Genomic DNA, 20273 nt, shown 5'->3' with positions numbered 1-20273 from the left:
ATAATAAGAAAAGGACGTGACTACACTGAGAGTGCTAGCTAGATAGAGTTAAAAAGAGACACCCTTCTTTCCAAAAAAAAAAAGCTACTAGTACACTAAGTATCTATATATTTTTTCCTTCTTAGAGAAGTTTCTCTTAAATTACTTATCTGATTTATAATCCGATTACGCCGTTGTGTTCATTGCAATTAAATCTTTACAACAAGATCTCACATGATTATATTTTGATGAAAAATTACAAATTACTTTTATGATATGTCTAAATTACTTTTAGATTTCACTAAGTTACTTCTTAAACTATAAAAGTAAATTCAGTAAGTCTAAAAGTAATTTATATATATTATAGAAGTAACTTAGAACAAAACGAATGTAACTTTGGCATGTCATTTGAAGTAAATCCGTTGTAGAGATAAAAACATGACTCTATCTAGAAATTAAATTAATCAGCACAAATTATGGAATTAACTAAAAAGTCATATTTTATCCCTACAACGAATTTACTTCTAATGTCGTGACAAAGTTACTTCCGTTTTGTTTTAAGTTACTTTTAGAATATATGTAAATTACTTTTAGACTTTATTGAATTTACTTTTATATGTCTAAGAATTAATTTAGTCAAATCTAAAAGTAACTTATACATATGATAAAAGTAACTTATGTATATAATAAAAGTAATTTACAAATATAAATATTTTTTATCGTAACATAATCATGTAAGATCTTGTTGTGAAGATTTAATTATAACGAACACAATGGTGTAATCGGATTGTAGACCGGATAAGTAATTTGAGAGGAAACTTTATTTGAATAGGAAAAAGACATCCACGTGAACTTTATTTGAAAGGAAAAGACACCCACGTGGATGGACATCATGACGACGTGCACAGTTAGACAGCTCTGAGATGCGTCACGCTATAGAGCTAAACCGAGAGCGCTCTCGAAATAGATTTCGCGATAAGAAAATTGTGTTTAACTCTCTCCATCTCAATCAAAAATAAAACAGAACAAAAATAACTATTTGGGCCCCCTTGCAGGCCTGATCTTTGAAGCCAACATAGCTAAAGATCGGCCCATGTCCAGAAGGCCCCTGTATTGCTGGGCGGCCTTCTCCCCACTAGATGGGCTCCCAAGTTTGTTGGGCCTCGTCTCCGAATCTATCACGAATTTGCGAGCCCACTACATAATTCTCTTAATATATTTCCGAATCCGAACTGTAGACGAGTCCTTTTTTTTTTGTTAGGGTAAAAGGTCTTTTTATACGGATACCCTTCGTCCCAAAACAAAATCGAATCCCCACCTCTTCGCCGGCGCCGACGAAGGCCGCCGCGCCCCTCCTTCCGCCAGAGCCAACAGCTCGCAGTCCTCCTCCTCCACCACCGCGGAGTCCACCGCGCGCGATTCCTCGCTTCACACAGTGCAGGTATTCAGGTATGGAAGCCCTAGCTAGCCTGACTGGATCGTTGGCTCCATTTTATTTTATTTTTTTATTTTTGCTGCGTGTGCGTGGTGAACAAACAGTCGAATCAACCATGATCACGGGCGGGGTGTTCAGGGTGAACCACCAGTCCACCGCCACACCCCGCCCTGCGTGCCAGCGCTTTGTGATGTTTAGGTTCTTGGATGCAAGCACGCAGTGGAAGCAGTGTGCCATCGAGCACTCAAAAGTCACAAACTAGAGACACCCAAAGTCACACTAGGAAGAAATCTAGTAGTATGAGCGGTTCTGTTCAGGTTTCAGATGGCACGCTTGGCACTAGATGGGGGTGAGACACTTCTGCTAGTTTGGTATCTGGAAAAAGAAAAAGAAAAAAAAGTACATGTTCCTAATCCATCAGACTTGAATATATAGGGGTTTACTGCCATATCTTATGAACAATGAGCTGGTCTTCTAATCCATACACTTTGCTTCTTTGCAGGTGTTTTTGTGCCAGGTTGAGCCATGGAAACAAATGGTACAGAGAAGAATAACTGTTCCAAAGAGTTGATGGTACCCTTGGCCCTTTTCGCTGTGGAATTGAACAGCAAGAAGCGACTGCTGTTTGATGTTTCAAGCCGAAAGATCCATGGGGTAACCAGTACGGTGTTTCCAGATGCTTTCTGTGAATTTGAGAATGGTGGGTGGCTCCTAATGGCGCAGCACAAGCCGTTGTCCTTCCAAGATCAGATCGTGTTCCTTGTTCATCCTAGCACCGGCACACACTTGGACCTACCGGTACTTCGTTCTCCTAATGAGGGGTTCTTTGTTTTCTATGTTGGTTCTCATGGAATGCCTCTAGTGGTTGCATTCATTGAGATCATGAGTGCTGTTCCAACTGCCCATATTGCCTGTCCTGGAGATGTGTACTGGAGCATCTATAAGCATATTAGTGATCCAGAAATGTCAGAAGCTATGCACAAGGTCCAGAGTGCTTTGATCGTTGATGTGGTGTTGCTGGGGAAACAGGCTGTGTGCGTCGATTTTCATGGGCAAATCTTGTCCTTCAGCATCACTGATATGATTTGGAGAACAGTGTCATCTTGTCCTGATTGGAGTAAACAAGATTCTCATTTTCTTGTTGCGTCCAATGAGCAAGTCGTGGCCATATCGCATCCTTGTAAAACAGGGAGTGCTTTCAAGTTCTTTAAGCTGGATCTACAAGCAATGGAGTGGTCACTGCTGGATGACAGGGAGTTGGATAATACCAGCTGGTTCCTTTGTAAGGGCCAATCGTACCGTGTGAAGGAGGAAGGGAAGAGGAGAGTCTACTTATTTGGTCCAAATAAATGTGCCGGCTCAATCGTGAATGGAACTGAGGTGGCCACCTTCACTGGTTCATTAGGTCCTTCAACACTGAAGTCCATCACAAATATTTATGCATATGATTTAGTTGATGAGACTGTTGAGACAGTGATACCAGCATCAATCGTTACAGAAGTGCACCGTTGGATTCTCCCTAGTACATTCGCTACTTGAGCTAAATAGTGCCACATATTGGACATGTGGGCTTGAATTTGATTCTACTTTTACTTTTTCTTCTTATAGGTCTTGAATTTGTGCAAATCTCTGTAGGAAACATTATCATTTCTTTTGACATTTTATGGAGGCATACCATGTATATACATGTAAGCAGCTTTGTAATTGTACTGGTTACAGAATGATCAGTGGTGAATCTTTATGGTTTTTGTTCCTATTGCTATTTTGTAAACTCATTATTTGAGCATGGGTAATAACTGTTGTCTTTGTTTCTTCATCACCATCCCCAATCCTCTGCCTACATGGCTACATATAATTTCAATTACAAGTTATAACTGTGGGTTAATGTCTTTTGAGGCAAATATCTCCTCTTTCAACTAGAGATTTGATATCTTACTCTCAACCTTGAACAGCAAATTTTCCAATCTGTCAACAAAATGGGGGAGCTTACATCTTGAATTTCCCCCGACTTTCAGCTCAAAAACTATACTCTCAACTTGAAGTTCACACTTTTCAAGTGAACACAAAAATCATAGCCAACCACCATCAATATTCAAATCTACATTTGTACCTCCCAAAAATCACATAAATGCCTTTACACTCTCATCATCAAAAGGTTTCCATGCATATACTTCAAAAAGTTTGGAAAGGAAGAGAGATGTTAAAATTATCACGAGAAAGTATCCGAGTTTGGGGAAAACTGTGGCAACTGGTTCACTGACAAAGAATTATGTTGTCAGGAGGCAGAATAAAATTGAACATCCAACTGGCAACCGTTTTACTTTGTTCAAAATATATTCTCTAAAGAAAACGAGCAGCATACATCATTCAGTATGTGAGAGTTACATTGCTCTGCATGTTTTGCAGAAGATCACAGTGTATCAACCTATAGAATGAGGCACAGATCATCCAGCATAGGACATAAGTGGTAGCCCAACAGGAAAAACAGCTTATTCCAAATGTTATCTCACAGTTGATTCATGCAGTATTGCGACAGCCGACAGGCACTGGCAGTGGATAAAGCGCAAAGTACATGGCGCAGGTTTATTGAACAGGCTGGCAAGAGTTGCCTCTACCTGTATTGATCAAAGAAATTCAGTGTCAGAATTTTATTGAGAACGATATCAGACAGTATATAGTAATTAGTTTCAAAGGTATCCGGACTTCCTCATATGGAAATGCATCAAAAAAAAATTATCAACTCAATGAGAATAGAGAAGCATTTTATGATTATGGACATGAATCAACATCTGTAGTCCAGTTTAGCGTTCTGATAATTAACTAATTAAGAAAATTAAAGTACACTAGTACAGTATGTGCAGTCTCAATATAATTACTAACTCTTGGGTAGTTCCTATGGCTGCGATTGAAGCAAGGTCAACAAATACAACTAGAAGATACTCACAAGGTAGTTACTGGAGTTTTGCTAGGTTCGCCTCTTGGTACGCAGCATAGCCCAAACACTGCTACAGGTAGCGTGGCGAAGAAAGTGGCAGGGCTTTATAATTTCATTTTGATTGTTTTTCCAGCTGTACCTGCAGAGAAATATAAGCATTCAAATGTTATAAGTATATTTTATCCAATCAAAACATTTTGCATCAAGTAATCAGGCGGTGTTATACTTACATAGAGCAGTCGACATCCGGTATCATGTTTCCAGTGAATAACTTGCATTATCCGCTTCGGATGATGGGAGTACAAAACCTCCTTGTCTTGAGACTGTAAATACGTCTTTCCCCTTCAACCTCTTTTCATCAACAAGAAGCTCATCTCCAACGACGATTTGGTATGATTTAGCTACTTCATTTGGGAAAAAACTGCCACCGTTCACAATTTATAGGTAATCAAAATGCTTTACCAGTGAAAAGTTCATCCCATATATTCTCACTGAGCCGTTCCAAATCATAAGTTCTAAGCCCTCAGATGTTTGCCTCGCACAACACAACGAACCGCTGTCAGTTAACCAAAAAAGCATGCCCTGATGAATGGTGAGGCTATTCAACCCGCTGTGCTCATAATCACACCTCACCAACCCTTTGCTCCAGCCACCAACCTTAACCGATCTGAGCCAGATTGCAGTTATAGCTTCTTCTCCGAGCTTTGGGGGATGTTGTCGCACAAGAGCTATTGTCACATCGAATGGTGGGTTCCCGATAAAATATCCCTGATGAATAATCTCCTCAGCTTCGCCAACAAACCATCGCTTCTCTGTGTTAACATTCCAAAGGCTGATTATATTTGCCTCTCTTAGTAAGAACCAGCTACCATTGGAGTACAACACATCGTCAATATCAATCTCCATATTCTCCCTGTAGAAGGTGCTCTTGGTATATGGAGAGAAACAACTCATTCCAGGAGAATGGACGTTGCATATAAGCAATACAGTTCCGCACATTTCTTTTTCATAGGATCCTAAAGGAGGCAGGCGAAACAGAGGGGCCTCAGGATTAGCTGCCAGTTGTTTGCATGCATTTCGAGAGGGCCTGAAATTTTGCAACAAATATAATACTTAAGGTGAGTACATGACATATCTATGCTAAACAGCATACACAGGAAATGATAGACAGAGGACAACATAAACAGGAAGTGACAAAGGAAGGTTGAACTGTGTAATGAAAAATGAATTGCCAATAGAAGTTTCAGAAACATCGACGTACGCGTAATCAAGTTCATTGTCCTGGATCCTGACTAGAGGGGCTTGAGGAAAGCTCATCTTGAGACCTGGCCATAATATGATGCCTTCTTCTTCACAAGTATCTTGTAATTCACTACCACATGATACATCCGTAACAGCCTTGACACGAGTACATAGTTCATTTCCTGAATATATACACAGTATGCAGTAATTTATATGTGAGAGCACTGAATGTAACTCATGGAATAACCATAGCAAGAACTCCGAAAAGGAGGGGGCCCTTCAAAAACATGGATGACAATATGCATTAAACATAAATACGGAAGACCAACATGAAGAAACTAAGAACTTGACCAAACGAAGCTATACCTATCAGAAGCATAGCACAATTAGCATAATAACATATTTTCAGTCCTTCCATCTCTAATCCTAATAGAGTGCATCAGTATGTGCTGCAAGGCATACAACTAAAGCATTGGTGATTTACATTGCGTAGACTAACCTTTTGAATCCTCAGTTTGATCAGTATGAGACTGAGAAGATCTCGAAGCACCACTAATGTTACTGCATGAATCCTCAGCTTGATCAATATTCATCATTATGTCCCCCTGTTGCATCCAGGAACCCAACCGTTAAACATGACACCAGAGTTTAGAAAGTGCCAAATATGCGCATAACAGTAAAGAAGCAAAGACATTTGAAAGAATATACCTCCCAATTCACATAGAATATAAATCATTCAAATAAAAAAGAGAGAAATATCAGAACCAGTTTTGTTAACAACTAAGATCAACTGTGTGCAAATAATTTCTCCATAAAGATGCAAATTAGCCTAATGTACATAACCGGAAGGTAAAAATGATTTAAACTGCATGCCATGTGATAACTAGTAAGTGCCAAATGGAAAGGGAATATTTGCCATTCTTTTACTCAAATGATGTTGATCATGTTGTTGTACTTCATGTGAATATTCACTACTGTGTAAATCAATCCAGTATGGACACACCATTATATTTGAACCTGCCCCCTAGTTTTGTTGAGGAGTAAATTTTCAACTAGAACAATATTGACACTAGGAATCATTTTCCAGTTTGAGAGAAAGCATCTGCTCTTGTGTGAAAGAATGCATGACTAAATGTGAAAGACGACATGAGTACATGACCAATAACATGAAGAAATCATGTAAGACAAGCATCCATAATGAAACAGAAAGGCTGCAATTTAAATGCGGGATTTCCTTTGTGAATAATGGCCGGGATCACAATTGCACTTAAATTCCAAGCTTGAAATATCTTACTGAGCAACCATTTAATGTAAATAATTGAAAATGATAAGAACACAGCCATCCAAACTACATTGACACAAGGATGTTCCTGACTTCCTGTATAGTGACTTACTTTATCAACTGAAGTATACAGCATATACATCAGAACGAAAAGAACACAAAAGATAAGTACGCACGAAGTTCGTTAAACATTTTTTAGAGAAGGACGAAGTCCATTAAACATGAGAGCTAACTTTTGTATTGGGACAAAATGACATAAATTCGTTAAAATACGGCATTATATGGATCAAAGAACCACTAGTGCGATTTATTTGATCAGTAACTAGAGGAATAAACCTCAGGAGTCAGGAATCCAATAGTTTCTAACAGTTGATCGGGCGGAAAAAAAAATATGATGCCTAATCACAAGATTCAGAGGTAAACCGTCAATTGGGGGAAGAACTAGAAGCAGAGGATGAGGTGAATTAGAACACGTACATGTCGCGCACACGAATGGCGCCGACCAAACGGAATCGGGCTGAGCGCACGGGGCAAGAAGTCCGTAAAAGCAGGGGAAGAATTTTCCGTCGCCATCGCACTACAAGGAAGTAGGATCTCGTTCGTTCCCCGTCCCTGCAACGCATACGCATGAGCAAAAAAATCCATCCAAGAAGAAGGTGTCAAGAACGCACAATCGCGCAAGAACCAGGAAAAAGAAGAGGAATTTGATCGCGAAAGAGTTTCATCTCCATTAGTTGGGGGCAAAGAAGGCAACTCACCCGCAGATTCACCGCGCCCGCCCGGCTGCGAAAGGAGATCGAGAACCCGATGGATCGAAAGCGCCGCCGCCGCGCGCTTCCTCCAACAACCCGAGGGATCGAGAGCGTGCTTCCTCGGGCCGGCGGAGGAGGCGCACCTCACGCTCGCGCTCCGGCCGGATTCTCTCCCGACGGCGAAGCGGACAACCCCGAGAGAGAGGGGATCGAAACCGCCGCGTCCTCGGGGAGGACCAGGACGCGCGCCCCGGCCGGCTTCTGCTCCGGCCTCCCTCGCGCTCGCTCGCCGGAGACGCCGCAGATGGCTGAAACCCTAACCCTCGACTCCGAGAGAGAGAGAGAGAGAGAGAGAGGTGGAACGCGGCGGCGAGGAGGGGGGCGAGCTCGCAACGGCGAAGAGGATAAAAGAGAGGGAACCGAGAGGGCTTCGCGAAACTTTGAAAACCCCAGGAGTCACTGACCCGTGGGCCCCACCCCGACCCCACCGTGTCAGAAAGACGTTTATACGTGTGCCTGTACCGCCTTGACCAGTTGACCAAAAATTAAGAGTATAGATTGTTGGATTGAAATATGCTTATCAAAAATAAATTTTTTAGATTTGGAAATATGTCTATCAAAAATAGATGGGGGGAGTACTGCTGACTGAGACGATCTCTGTAGCCGATTTCCCTTGACACTTGTAATCTTTTGGTTTTAAAAGTGTAAAAAAATTGTAATATTGTACTTCATACTTTAAGTCATTTTGAATTTTTTTTCTTTGATCAAACATTTTTAAGTTTGACTAAGTATATAGAAAAATATTACAACATTTCTAACCTAAAACAAACATATTATCAAACTCTATTAAATATTAGTTTTAATAAAACTAATTCAGTGTTGTAGATGTTGCTAAATCTTTTCTATAAATTTAGTCAGACTTTAAGAAGTTGGACTAGAAAAAAAAATAAAACGATTTATAAACTATAATATAAAAGAGAGAGAGTGTGTGTGTATTTCATATAGAAAAACGTCAATTTTACTCCCCAAAAATAATTAGTTAGATGATTTGATATCCTAAACTATTGTTAAGCTCATTTTACCTCCTAAATTATTAAAAATGGTTTACTTTACTACTTAATAATATTTCTCTTTTATGTTACGTTTTATACCGGTTGTATTCTAGTAATAGAATTGGATGGAGTATTTTCTTGTAATAAAGCTCTTACATTTATTTCTATAAGTGCAATCATATTTCTCACAAAGTATAGCAGTTCTAGAGCTGTTCAGTTCAGGTTTACACGAACCGTCCAAATTAAGCTTTGCCTTTCAGGAGTGCAGGGCAGTGCAGCACGGTCAGCGCCAGATTTGGCGCGCCCTTTCGAACTGATGTTTCATGGGCCGGGCCTAATTGGTTAGAGCCTAAAGCCTAATTGAAGCAAACTCCCCTCTTAAAAGTTGTACTTATTAAAAGTCTTGGAATAAGATCACTTTGACTCCCTTAACTAGTGACCGAATCTAATTTGCATCCTTCAATCGTAATACCAGATATCTCGACCCCTCAACTATTAAAACTGGTACAATTTGACTCCCTCGATGGTTTTGGAGAGTGGTTTCGCTGACGTGGTGTCTACGTGGCAGTGTTGACTTGTCTGTGGCGTTGATGTGGCGCTTAGGTGGCATTAGAGTTAAAAACATAATGTGGGTCCATTTGTCATCCACACACACACAAAGAAAATGTGGGCCCACTGACACATGGGACCCACTTGTCATCCTATCCTCACTCCTTCCTTCTCACTCTCTCCCTTCTCTCTCTGACTCTTTCTCTCCCCTTAGACCGCATCACCGCCTGTCGCCGCGACGAAGGGCGAGGAGTCATGGCGGCATGGAGCGCTCGCGGCGGTGGAGGGCCTGCTGGCTGCTGCTACTGCTCCGGTTCTCTCCATTGTCGGAGTCGACGCCGCCCGTGCTGACAGAGTCTCCCAAGGAGGCGACGAGCACACCGAGGCTCGGACCCAGCTTCGTCGGCGGGACAAAACGGGACTCGACGAAGGCGGTGGAGCTCTCCTCCTTCTCCTCCTCCTCCAACACCACCTCGTGTAGCTCCCCTCTCAGTGCGCCGGCAGGTAGGGGTATCCGTCACCGCCGCAAGATTGGGGATCGGGGGGAAGAGATGGAGGGGTGGTGAGAGAGAGAGAGAGAGGCGGCAGCGCGACGAAGCTTGGTGAGGGAGCTCTAGGGTGGCGGGGCCGGCTGTGATGGGGACGACGGTGACTGGGGGCAGGCTGGTGCACCTGCTGCTCCTAAGGCTACGTCAGCGTCGCTGTCGACCTCTCCGCCGAAGTCGCCGCCTCCGACTCCTCTCCCATCGATCGAAGTGGGGCAGAGCGGCGAGCGAGGAGGATGCCGCCCCCTGCTCCAGGCTCTCCTTCCTCCTCCCAACTCACTAGCCACGAAGCTTGCCGTCGGCAGCCTCGTCAGCGCCGCTCCCCGTCGTCATCCCGTTGGCGCTGCAGCAGGATGGTGCGGCTCCGCCTCAATTGCCTCCTCACCGTGAGTGCCAGCATTGAGTCTGCAGCTGCCTTCACCGCCCACGGCTGCGATGGCGCGTCCCTCCCGAGGATAGAGGGGGAGAGAGGGAGGAAGAAGGGGTCAAAGAGAGACTGACATGTGGGGTCCACATGTTAGTGGGGCCCATAATGTTTATTTTGGTGAATGAAAAATGGTCCTGCATATATTTTTTTTAATTCTAATGCCATATAAGTGCCAGTCAACACCACGTTGGAAGAAGACAAAGTCAACACCACCACGTAATCGCCACGTCAGTGAAACCGCTCTCCAAAACCACCCAGGGAGTCAACTTGCACCGGTTTTAACAGTTTAGGGGGTCAAAGATATCTGGTTTTGCGGTTGAGGGTCACGGATTAGATTTGGGTCACTTTTAAGGGAGTCAAAGTGAACTTATTCCTAAAGTCTTTGCTGGCTTGCTCGGTTCATTTAGGCCCATTCGGCTCTAATCCTTTAAATGTTAGTGTGAACCTTTAAATGTCAAACCTTAAAATATGGCTGAATTTAGGGACGTTAACGAGCCGAGCTTGAGCGAGGTCGTTTGTTGAAACTCGACACGAGTCTATTTCACCCCCGAGCTTTTGAGTAGGCTTCGTTCGAGCTTGATTAAGGTTGACCTTGGTAATCTAGCTCAACCATGACTGAGTAGTATAGCGTATATTTTAGGGATATTCTCTTATAAATATAATTATCTTGAGAAAATTAACTAAGATTTTGGGATGGCCTGTCGGATTTCACTCGACTGCTGGGGTTCTCTCTTCATATTGTTTCTTTCCCTCTTTCCAATTGCAAATGCCCCGACTCATTGAGAACATATCTGGTCAAAATGAGCTTAAGTGTTGGAAAGTCGTCAAAATCAAACCTAAAAGTTTTATAAATTCATAAAAAAATACTAGAGATAGTGTAGATATGAAATACATTCTCACTAAATATCAAGTTCAAACTCAACTTTATTTAGGAGTAAAAAAAAGACAAATTTCAGGTGAATAGTAACATGACACTATTCATCTAAAATTTTTTCCCTCTTAAACGAAGTTGAGTTTGAAGTTGAGATTTGGTGAGAATGTATTTTATATCTGCACCTCTCTCTAGTATTTTTTTTATGAATTTACAAAATTTTTTGGTATGATTTTCATGAGTTTTCAACACTTAGCTCTTTTCACCGGATATGTCCTCCGACTTATCAGAGTAACTATGACAATTCATCTTGATGCCATCCAAAATGGATTTATCAGTTGGGTAAGAATTGCTGGTAATTCAAACCCATGTTAGCTGGCTGCCACATGCATATTTTATCTATTCTTTGGGAATATATCTTGTGCACACAAGATTATGGTCCATTGGTACACAGTAGCTAAACAATATCACAGTTTTTTTTTTTAAAAAAAATCTACATGTACTCATCCTCCATTTAAGTAAAAAATTTCAAGTTTGGATTCATTACACAAAGAGCAGCAGGCAATAGAAGATTTTGCAATTTCTGATTTTTCCTTTTTTATTACCGCTAAAATGAAATGAATTTAATTTTGAAGTTTTATGCATTGATGGAGTAACAGTAGAAGTACATGAAGACCTTTTCTTTAGAATGTCTGATGTTTTTGTTAGTTGATCTATATTGTGAATACATCCAAAATATGTCCGCATACGCTATCCTTATTCAAATAACAGACAAAAAGAAATCCAAGCCATTCATATCTGACTTGATTCAAAAAAAAAAAAATCCGTGTTTGGCTGAATTCGTAGTCCAATACATATTAGAGGCAAATTTGTCACCCCATGTCTAGCACTCCCTCCATTTCATATTACAAGTCATTTTAATTATTTTTTAATCAAACTTATTTAAGTTTGGTCAAACTTATAGATAAACATAGCAGCATTTTCAACATAAAATAAATCTCTATCTCTACTATTATAAAAATTGAAGATGTTTTTGTCGGTATTTTGGTACGTTATTCGTGTTTGAGTCGGTTTTTAAGTTCATTCGCTTTTGGAAATACATATCCGTGTTTGAGTTAGAAATATAAAAGGAGTCGTATAAGAAATCTCTTTAAAAAAAACTCATGCTAACTTGAGATGAAATACAGACTCCTAATTACAGCTCATGATTTCCTTAAAAAAATATTCAAGCGAATTAACACAGTGAATTTTAGCTTACCTAAACCGTATAACAATTATAATATAAAAATAGCATTTACCTGTTGCAACATACGAACATTTTTTTAGTCGTATTAAAAATATAATCCTTATTATATTTAATGAAACTAATTTAGTGTTTTATATGCTGCTAATAAACTTGATCAAACTTAAAATAAAAAAAATAAAACAACTAATAATATGGAAGGATAGAGTACTAGGCAAACAAAAGTTTCCAAATTCTAATCCAAGCCAGTCAGGTCAGGTCCATTAAAAGACTTTGGAATACGGACATGGTCGCGTCACTTTCGGCCCGGCCCAAACGAAACCAGTCCGCCTCGGTCTCTTCTTCTTCTTCTTCTTCCCAATTTGCATCCCTACTTCCACGGGAAGCATCACCGAATCGGCGAGCGAGAGCGACTCCTCCGATCCTCATCGCTCCCTCCGCCTTGCCGCCGGCGCCGCGCCCCCGCCGGAATCCTCATTCGCTTCGCCTCGCTTCTCTTCTCCGAGGTGAACTTCCCTCGATCGATCCCTTGTGCCAAGCGCGAGTATTAGGGTTAGGTCTCTCTCTTGATCCGGTGGTCGATTATTTGCTCTGCATGCGCTGTGTAGATTAATTAATTGTCCTCTTGGCCTCGATCCCCCATGATTGGTGATGTAGTTAGGGCGCGTGATATTCTTTTGTCTGTTTTTTACCCGGTATCTATATCCAACCAGATATATGTGATATTTTTAAATCGAAAACTTAGCCCCTCAAATAACCCAATCTAAAATTTACTCCTATGGAGATTTGAACTTAGGACTTTGGAGTGCTACTCTACGTGCCCTTTCGCTCTGAACATAAGTGGGATTTGGTAGCTAATAGTAAGTATTTTGGAATTAGGAAGCATTAGTAGGATTCGAACCCATTGTTAAAGAAACCTATTCACCACTCACTATTTGTGACCATAATAGCATTGCATTGCAAGTTATGTAAACCAATGGTTAAATTACATTATTCTGGACTCTATCTATTAGCATGCTACAACTTGGCTGCACAGGATGGTAGATGCTAGATAGTGTGCCATGTAGTATTACATTTGTATAATATAAGCACTACTCTAATTGTACCAAATTATCAATCTTTGTTCTTTGCTTATATCTCACAGATTTGGATATAGTATTACACTGTATGTAATATAAGTAGAGTTTTCATTGTACCAAATGATCAACCTCTGCCCTTTGCTTATCTCAGATCTGGAGGAACTAGCTAGTACCAATTAAGATTCACCATGGAGCCAGATGCTTCTCCAACAAGTACCACTTCTTGTTCCAAGCAATCCAAGCTACCATTGGCATTGTTAACTCTGGAATGCAACAGCAACAAATGTTTCCTGTTCGATCCATCCACCAAGCAGACCCGTGGAGCAACTGACATGGCCGCCTTCTTCCCGGACGCCGCGACATTGGCGTTCGAGAACCGCGGGTGGCTGCTCATGGTCCAGAACTACCGCCATAGCCCCCGGCGAACCGTCTTCCTGTCCACGCCGGCAACGGCCGGCGGGTGGACCTGCTGGTGTTCCGCTCCGTCGCCGGTGGCCTCTTCGTCTTCCACATCAACTCCCATGGGGAGCCACTGGTGGTGGCCTGCGTCGAGACGGCCTCCGATTATCCCACCATCCTGCCCCGGCGACGTGTACTGGACAACCTACAAGAACACGAACACCTCCCCCCCCAGCAAGCTCGCCACGGGTGGCGCCGCGCCGCGTTCACATTCATCGTGGACGCGGCGTTGCGCGGGAAGCAGGTGGTCTGCGCCGACTACCGTGGGAGGATCTCCGTGTTCGACATGACGGAGATGGCCTGGAGGACGCCGGTGCCCTTGCCGGGGTGGAACTGGCAAGAGGATCACTTCCTCGTCACCGCCTCTGGCGAAGGCGGTGGCGAGGAAGAGGAAGAAGAGGAGGTCATCCTAGTCTCGTGTCGCCGTCGCGATGATCGGTTCTGCGAGTTCAAGTTCTTCAAGCTGGATATAGCAATGGCGCCGTCGCCATTGGACGCCGGCGATCTGGATGGGTTCAGCTGGTTCCTCTGCCGTGGTAGATCCTCCCGTTTAAGGGAGGAGAAAGGTGGGAGGAAAGTGTACACGTTCTGCCCTGACCGGCTGTGGGGTGAGAGCAGAACGATCGATCTTGGAAACGGAAAGAAGAGGAAGATGGCTCCTTTCAATCCACGAGGTTTGATAGAGAAATCCATCACAAATGTATATGCACACAATCTGGTTGATGGTGTTGTTGAGGAGCTTCTCCCGGCATCGATTGTGACTGAGGCACGCCATTGGGTTCACTCTGCTGTCTTCAGTGAACCATTTGCCTGATTCTAGAATTTGGGTTAATTGGACCTGATGATGCTAAATTTTCAAACATGGCATTTCAGTGTAAGCCTAGTGACATTGTCGGAGGAACTTCACTGCTTTCATCTTTTGACATTTTCTTCTGGGTAATCACATGATAAAACATGGTTCCATTCACAGGCCCTTGCAAATACAAAATGTTCTTGGCACATACTCATGCGTAGCTCTTCTTTCAGTTTTCTGGATAAGCAGATTTTCAGTGTCAGGATTTCCTGAATATGAATCCTTAAGTATCTGACTGGTTAATCGAGCATCAACACAAAGCATCCAAAGACAAGAGACAGAAAAACGAAGCATAAAACATCTGGCACACTGATAACACTGTCTGTCTACTCCAGACTTCCATGTTACAATACCAGTACAACTACCATATCAACATATGTAGCAGGCTGTCCAAGGAAAATATTCTGCCAAGTCTATCAGACTAATGCTGGCTAACATATTCTGCCAAGTCTATCAGACTAGTGCTGGCTACCTAGTTTTGTGGATGCTACAGCCTATGTCATGGCCATGTTAAGACGTAGTTAGATTACCAAAATTCGATGCTTAGCGCATCTGATCAAACCCAAAACATTGGGCATATAGGTCGAAGTTTATGTTTCTTGAGAGGAGGTATAGACAATGAGACGAACCAAAAGGCAGACTGACAGAGACAAAGGCACTGCACCCAGAGTTCACAGCGAAACAAACTCGACGTCGCTTACGCATCCTCCAGACTGATCTTTGGATGAACCAGGTGGAGTCGATTGAGGCCCCGTTGCTGACACTCGCCCTCGTTTCATAGTTTTCTTCTTTGTGCGTGGAGGTAGTGGCGCAGACTCCTCGGGCTGGTGCAAGTCTACAGGGTATGACACCTCAGACTGGCTGACATCAACAGATCTTGAGGTTGAAGCGCCAAGCTCACCAAGCAGTTCGCTGCGTGTAGGGGGTGCCCAGCAGAGTGGATCCACTGAAAAATAACAATGCATACTCGATAACAAATATATCAGCAAAAGCTCCCAAGAACAGGTAGTTTTGACAGGATATAGCTATGGGATGAAACTGGGGGAAAATATATTCAGTTAATATCACAACACTAAATGATATTTAGATGGTGCTAAGATCAAGAAAGGATGTAAAGTAGCAAAATGCAAGGGCATCATGAGTACATGACTTCTCACAGCTCATTTGACTGAAAATAACTAGACATGCTTGCATTGCAAAGATACCTCCAACTGTGCCATTTGCGCAGCAACTTACCTTGTTTGAAGCACGCCTCCTTTCCAACAATGTGGGGAACAAGAAGTTAAAAATGAAAAAATAAGTAGAATAGATGCAACAAACCTAGGACTGATAACACACCTTGCGCAGTCTCAAGAAGCTCTGGTAATTCAGGAGTTGCTGCATATGTATGCTTCCTGACACAGTCTTCTTGCAGAGGCTTGGGGGTGGCGAAAGAGAACTGGGTTAAGTTAACCCCTTGCCTAATGTAGTGTGGGTTCTCTGCCAAGTACCTAGTATATGGACATAATAATTACATCATTTCCTGGGAAATATTTCAAGAACTTTCCAGAGCTTCGTTTTGTTGTACCAGACCAACTAGAACTAGGTACCCCAAGTAATACACTAGCCACACAAAATATGCAACAAAAAGAGCACAAATGGATGAATCCCACCTCCCAACTTCTACCAATGACCTCAACTTCTTCCCAGTTGGAGAAGTGTAGTACCTGAAGGAAAAAAGAAAAGTATTTCACATATGTCAACCTCGAGTATCTTGTGTGTCCTACAAGCAATGTTGCTGTTCGAAATATCATATAATGAAAAAGTTCCTGAGGAAACTGTCAAACATAATAATGGCTGTTTGCATTATTCAAGCAGGCATATCATAAGGAATTAGTGAGATATTTGCTATGGTGTTACAAAGTATTAACTGAAAACTGTAGAAGCTTCATGATCATAGGTGGTACTAGTATGAATAAACTTGAGATCGCACTAATTATTTAGAAAGTGTTAACTAATCTTAGCAGTTAGCAGCTAGTCAAGGCATAAATAAACAGGACCAGTGTGCCACGATTAACATGAAGATGCTATTAGGCACATAAAGAAAGAAGTTTGATATCCGAATATGGAAACGGCCAAAAATATGGAACCAAATATCAGGTACTACTGCAAATCCAGGAAAGGAAACAGTGACATACACATCTGCAAACTTGCTGCAACCCTCTCCTCTGATTCTGACCTCTCTATCCCAGCCAGGAGGAGTCTGGGAAATGCTTGCCTTGTCAATCGCCCACACCCTACTTCCATCCTGTGATATATCTTCAGGATCAACGCAAGATATAACACGGTTCCATTCACGAGCTCTTTCACATACAAACACATCCTGACAAATATTCTCACGTATCTCTTCATATTTCTCTTTTGTTGGGATGATCCTCCATTTGAAGCAGTGAGCACATTGCACGGTGTAAGCACCGATAGATGGTAAAACAGTGTTATATCCGTGTCTTGGCTTCATGTATCTTTGGTTCAGCGAAGTATAGTTATCTATAGGCTCAGTAACTTCAACTTCCCCTTGTTTGTCATACGTGATCTCAGGATTGTACATGACAAGGTGCTTTGATGTGTCTTCCATTGAGTAATCCTTGTGGATAGTCGCATCACCATCACTGTCATCATCAATAATGTGTACCTCAACAGTGTCATAGAACTCGCGAGGCTTCTTTTTTGAAGGTTGAGACTTGCGAGAATGAACTTTCATAGTGTTGGGGTTATGACCTTGGAAAGTCCTCATGACATGCTGTCTTTTACCTGTAATAAGGAACACAGGGTTCAATAACAGCAGCATGATTTCAGAAAGGGTATCCCTTTCTGTTCCCCGTTAAAGAAAACAATACAATATGATAGTAATTCAATGACCAGAAGGAAATCAGTACATCACATGAACTGCAGCATCAAAAAGATTATATAAAAGAAGTTGAAGTTCATCACCAGTGAAAGCTGGGGAATGAAAGCAATCAATTCTGTTAACTACCTCATGCAATAACTAATAAGTATATGTCTTTGATAAGGTTCCAGTTATTATGTCTTTCACATGATGAAATGGAAAATTCATCCATTTTGATGGCCGGATAATTGTTATATGCTAGTGCACAGATCAACCAAGTACACAAAAATATTGGTATACCTAAAACATGAAGTAACAGAAAATCTGGGGGGAAAAGTTATATCATTTCCTTCTGCACCTAAGTAACAAATAAAACTCTTGACAGTTTAAGAGCTACCTCCATGAACTTTGTACCCTAAATTCAAGACAGGATCTAGTGATGTGAAGTTGACACCCACTTTTAGCGTCTATCAGTCACTAAAGCTATGTTAAACACAACACACGTGCCAGGCCATTAGGCCAGGCACAAATAATTTTTTTGCTGCAATATGCAGGTTAATAGTAGTGGTTTGTACATACCAAACATCAAAAGTACCACCTTTGGACTTTGGAGTCATTACGAAAGATAAAAATCCACATGCAAGAAACCAGCCAAACAACCAACTAGAGTACTAGACAAATGGGAGGGACCAGAGCACTCCTGTTCCTGCAGAATGGAGCCCAGCAAGAACATTTACTCTCTGAATCCTAGCAACAGATGGTTTACTACAGCAGAATGAATCTTTCTCGAAGAAAAAAGAAAGAAAAGAAAGAAGGAAACCAGAGAAAAACAACAGAAATAGTGGGGTTGTATGCTAGTACTAATCTTTGACCACCCAATCACAAGTAAGCTAAAACAAATACAAGAGGGGAACAGAAACAGAAGCTTCTTGTACTTTAAAATCCCCACACTACACACAGCCCCACAAAAAGAAACCCTCTCTCTAATCGCGACACCGCCGCTGAAATTCAGTGAGGCCAGCCACGCGAATCGATCAAAGAGCAACTAGAGAGCACGTAGTAGTACGCAGGGAGAGCGCGAGGATCTCCCAGAAACTAAAGAGACGCGGCGAATGGGGATCGTTCCTGCCTGCCTTACCTAGGTCGTCCCGTAAAAAGAAAAGAAAAGAAAAGAAGATGGGGGGATGCACGCGGCGCCTCGCGACAAAGGGCAACGCGATCAAAGGACGAGGTAAAGAGAATGGAGAAGAAGAGGGGAGGGGAGGAACCGAGTATGTCGCCGCCGAGTATGGCCTCCCTCCGGGGAGACGAGGAGGAGAAAGAGCGTGCTCTCCTCCTTGCCAATTCTTTTCTCCCTCATCAGCCTGCTCTCTGCTGCAGCTTCTCTTTTTGGGACGCTTGGGTGGTGTACTGTACTGTACTGGTGAGGGCGTGAGATGAGAGAGAAGAGGAGTGGGTAACGGATTAGCACGACGCAATGCATCATGCATGTATGGTATCAGACGGTTTTGGTAACTCTCGCCGGCGTCTTGCCGGCGCGCACTCCCGGCTCACAAGGCCCACGCGCACGAGAGAATTTTTTTTTTCTCGCTAACCGCCGGTTTTTCCGTTTTCTCTTCCAAGTTTTTTCGTTTTTGCTTTTTTTGCGCTTTTTTCATATTACTTTTCTTAATCTTTTAGCACATGTGATTTTTTCAAATGTTTTGAGTTGAAAGTTTTTAAATATTGACTTGAAAATTTTCAAATCTAGCCTTGAAAATTTCAATTCTCGAGTGAAAATTTTTGAATCTTAGTTGAAAGTTTTCAAAATTTTCAAATCTGGACTTGAAAGTTTTCGAATATCGAGTTGAAAGTTTTCAAATCTCGAGTTGAAAATTTTCAAATCTCAAGTTAATTTTCAAATCTAGACTTGAAAGTTTTCGAATCTTAAGTTGAAAGTTTTTAAATCTCGAGTTGAAAATTTTTAAATCTCAAGTTAAAAGTTTTCAAATTTTTCAAATCCGGATTTGGAAAGTTTTCAAATCTGAGTTGAAAGTTTTCAAAATTTGACTTTAAAATTTGAAACTTAAATCAAAAGTTTTCAAATCTAACTTAAAAAATTAAATTTTCAATCTGTTAGTAAAAAAATCTCTCAAAAATCTTCAGAATCTTTTCTAATTACTACTAGTATCATTAGGGTTAAGTATTAACTAATAAATTAATAGATGTAGTTAAAGTCTTAAGGGGAGGTGCTCGCTAGCCGCGCGCACGCGCTAGCTATGAGCCCCCGGTATCAAACTCTGTATCAGTACACTATAAGTATATGTTTGTAGGTAACTACTGTATATATTAACTATTAAATTAACTATAGATAATTTAGAGTTAGCAATTAGCTATACTAGCGAACTTGCTCTACTGTAGAGTACTACTCCTTTTAAAATAAACGTTGATGTTAGATTTTTTGTAAATCATTTGATTATTTACTAATTTAAAATTTTAGTATAATTATATAGAGGTACTGAAGTATTTTTTTTAATAGATGCTGTCGTTGTTATTTTGTCACATGTTTGACTATTCGTTTTATTCAAGAAAATTTACGTAATTATATTTTTTTTGTTGTGAGTTGTTTTATCATTCAAAGTAATTTAAGCATGGTTTATGCTCCCTTTATTTCATATTATAAGTTATTTTGACTTTGGTTAAAGTTAAACTACTTCATGTTTGA

The 20273-nt window shown here is 41.4% G+C and overlaps 2 protein-coding genes and 2 pseudogenes across 3 annotated transcripts; 2 read left to right on the top strand and 2 right to left on the bottom strand.

The window, feature by feature from the left end:
• Positions 1–1254: 1254 nt before the first annotated feature.
• LOC127775915 (uncharacterized) lies at positions 1255–3265 on the top strand. Of its 2 annotated transcripts, none has more exons than XM_052302228.1 (2): positions 1255–1420; positions 1917–3265. In XM_052302228.1, the coding sequence occupies exon 2, from the start codon at positions 1940–1942 to the stop codon at positions 2951–2953; it is 1014 nt and encodes a 337-aa protein (XP_052158188.1). In that variant the 5' UTR covers positions 1255–1420; positions 1917–1939; the 3' UTR covers positions 2954–3265. The 2 variants fall into 2 exon arrangements, with proteins under 2 accessions (XP_052158188.1, XP_052158187.1); XM_052302227.1 differs by having other exon boundaries at positions 1255–1428; positions 1917–3264.
• Positions 3266–3743: 478 nt separating this feature from the next.
• Positions 3744–6134, bottom strand: LOC127777917 (uncharacterized; annotated as a pseudogene).
• Positions 6135–12698: 6564 nt separating this feature from the next.
• LOC127775502 (uncharacterized) lies at positions 12699–14855 on the top strand (annotated as a pseudogene).
• Positions 14840–19028, bottom strand: LOC127775503 (methyl-CpG-binding domain-containing protein 2-like). The gene is made up of 5 exons (XM_052301751.1): positions 18838–19028; positions 16881–17493; positions 16356–16409; positions 16042–16193; positions 14840–15649 (listed from the first exon to the last, which is right to left on the bottom strand). The coding sequence occupies exons 2-5, from the start codon at positions 17474–17476 to the stop codon at positions 15375–15377; spliced, it is 1077 nt and encodes a 358-aa protein (XP_052157711.1). The 5' UTR covers positions 17477–17493; positions 18838–19028; the 3' UTR covers positions 14840–15374.
• Between the last annotated feature and the right edge of the window lie 1245 nt (positions 19029–20273).

Source organism: Oryza glaberrima, chromosome 6, assembly GCF_000147395.1.
Source record: "Oryza glaberrima chromosome 6, OglaRS2, whole genome shotgun sequence".
Taxonomy (NCBI): domain Eukaryota; kingdom Viridiplantae; phylum Streptophyta; class Magnoliopsida; order Poales; family Poaceae; genus Oryza; species Oryza glaberrima.
This window is presented reverse-complemented; position numbering and strand designations above follow the sequence as displayed.

Excerpts from the sequence above, each read along its gene's own strand:
- LOC127775915 (XM_052302228.1), top strand. The coding sequence starts at position 1,940 with ATGGAAACAAATGGTACAGAGAAGAATAACTGTTCCAAAGAGTTGATG.
- LOC127775503 (XM_052301751.1), bottom strand. The coding sequence starts at position 17,476 with ATGAGGACTTTCCAAGGTCATAACCCCAACACTATGAAAGTTCATTCT. Across the intron at positions 16,410-16,880 it reads TGCAGCAAGTTTGCAGATGT|GTACTACACTTCTCCAACTG; the intron begins GTATGTCACTGT and ends TTTTTCCTTCAG. Across the intron at positions 15,650-16,041 it reads GCTTCTTGAGACTGCGCAAG|TGGATCCACTCTGCTGGGCA; the intron begins GTGTGTTATCAG and ends GTTATTTTTCAG.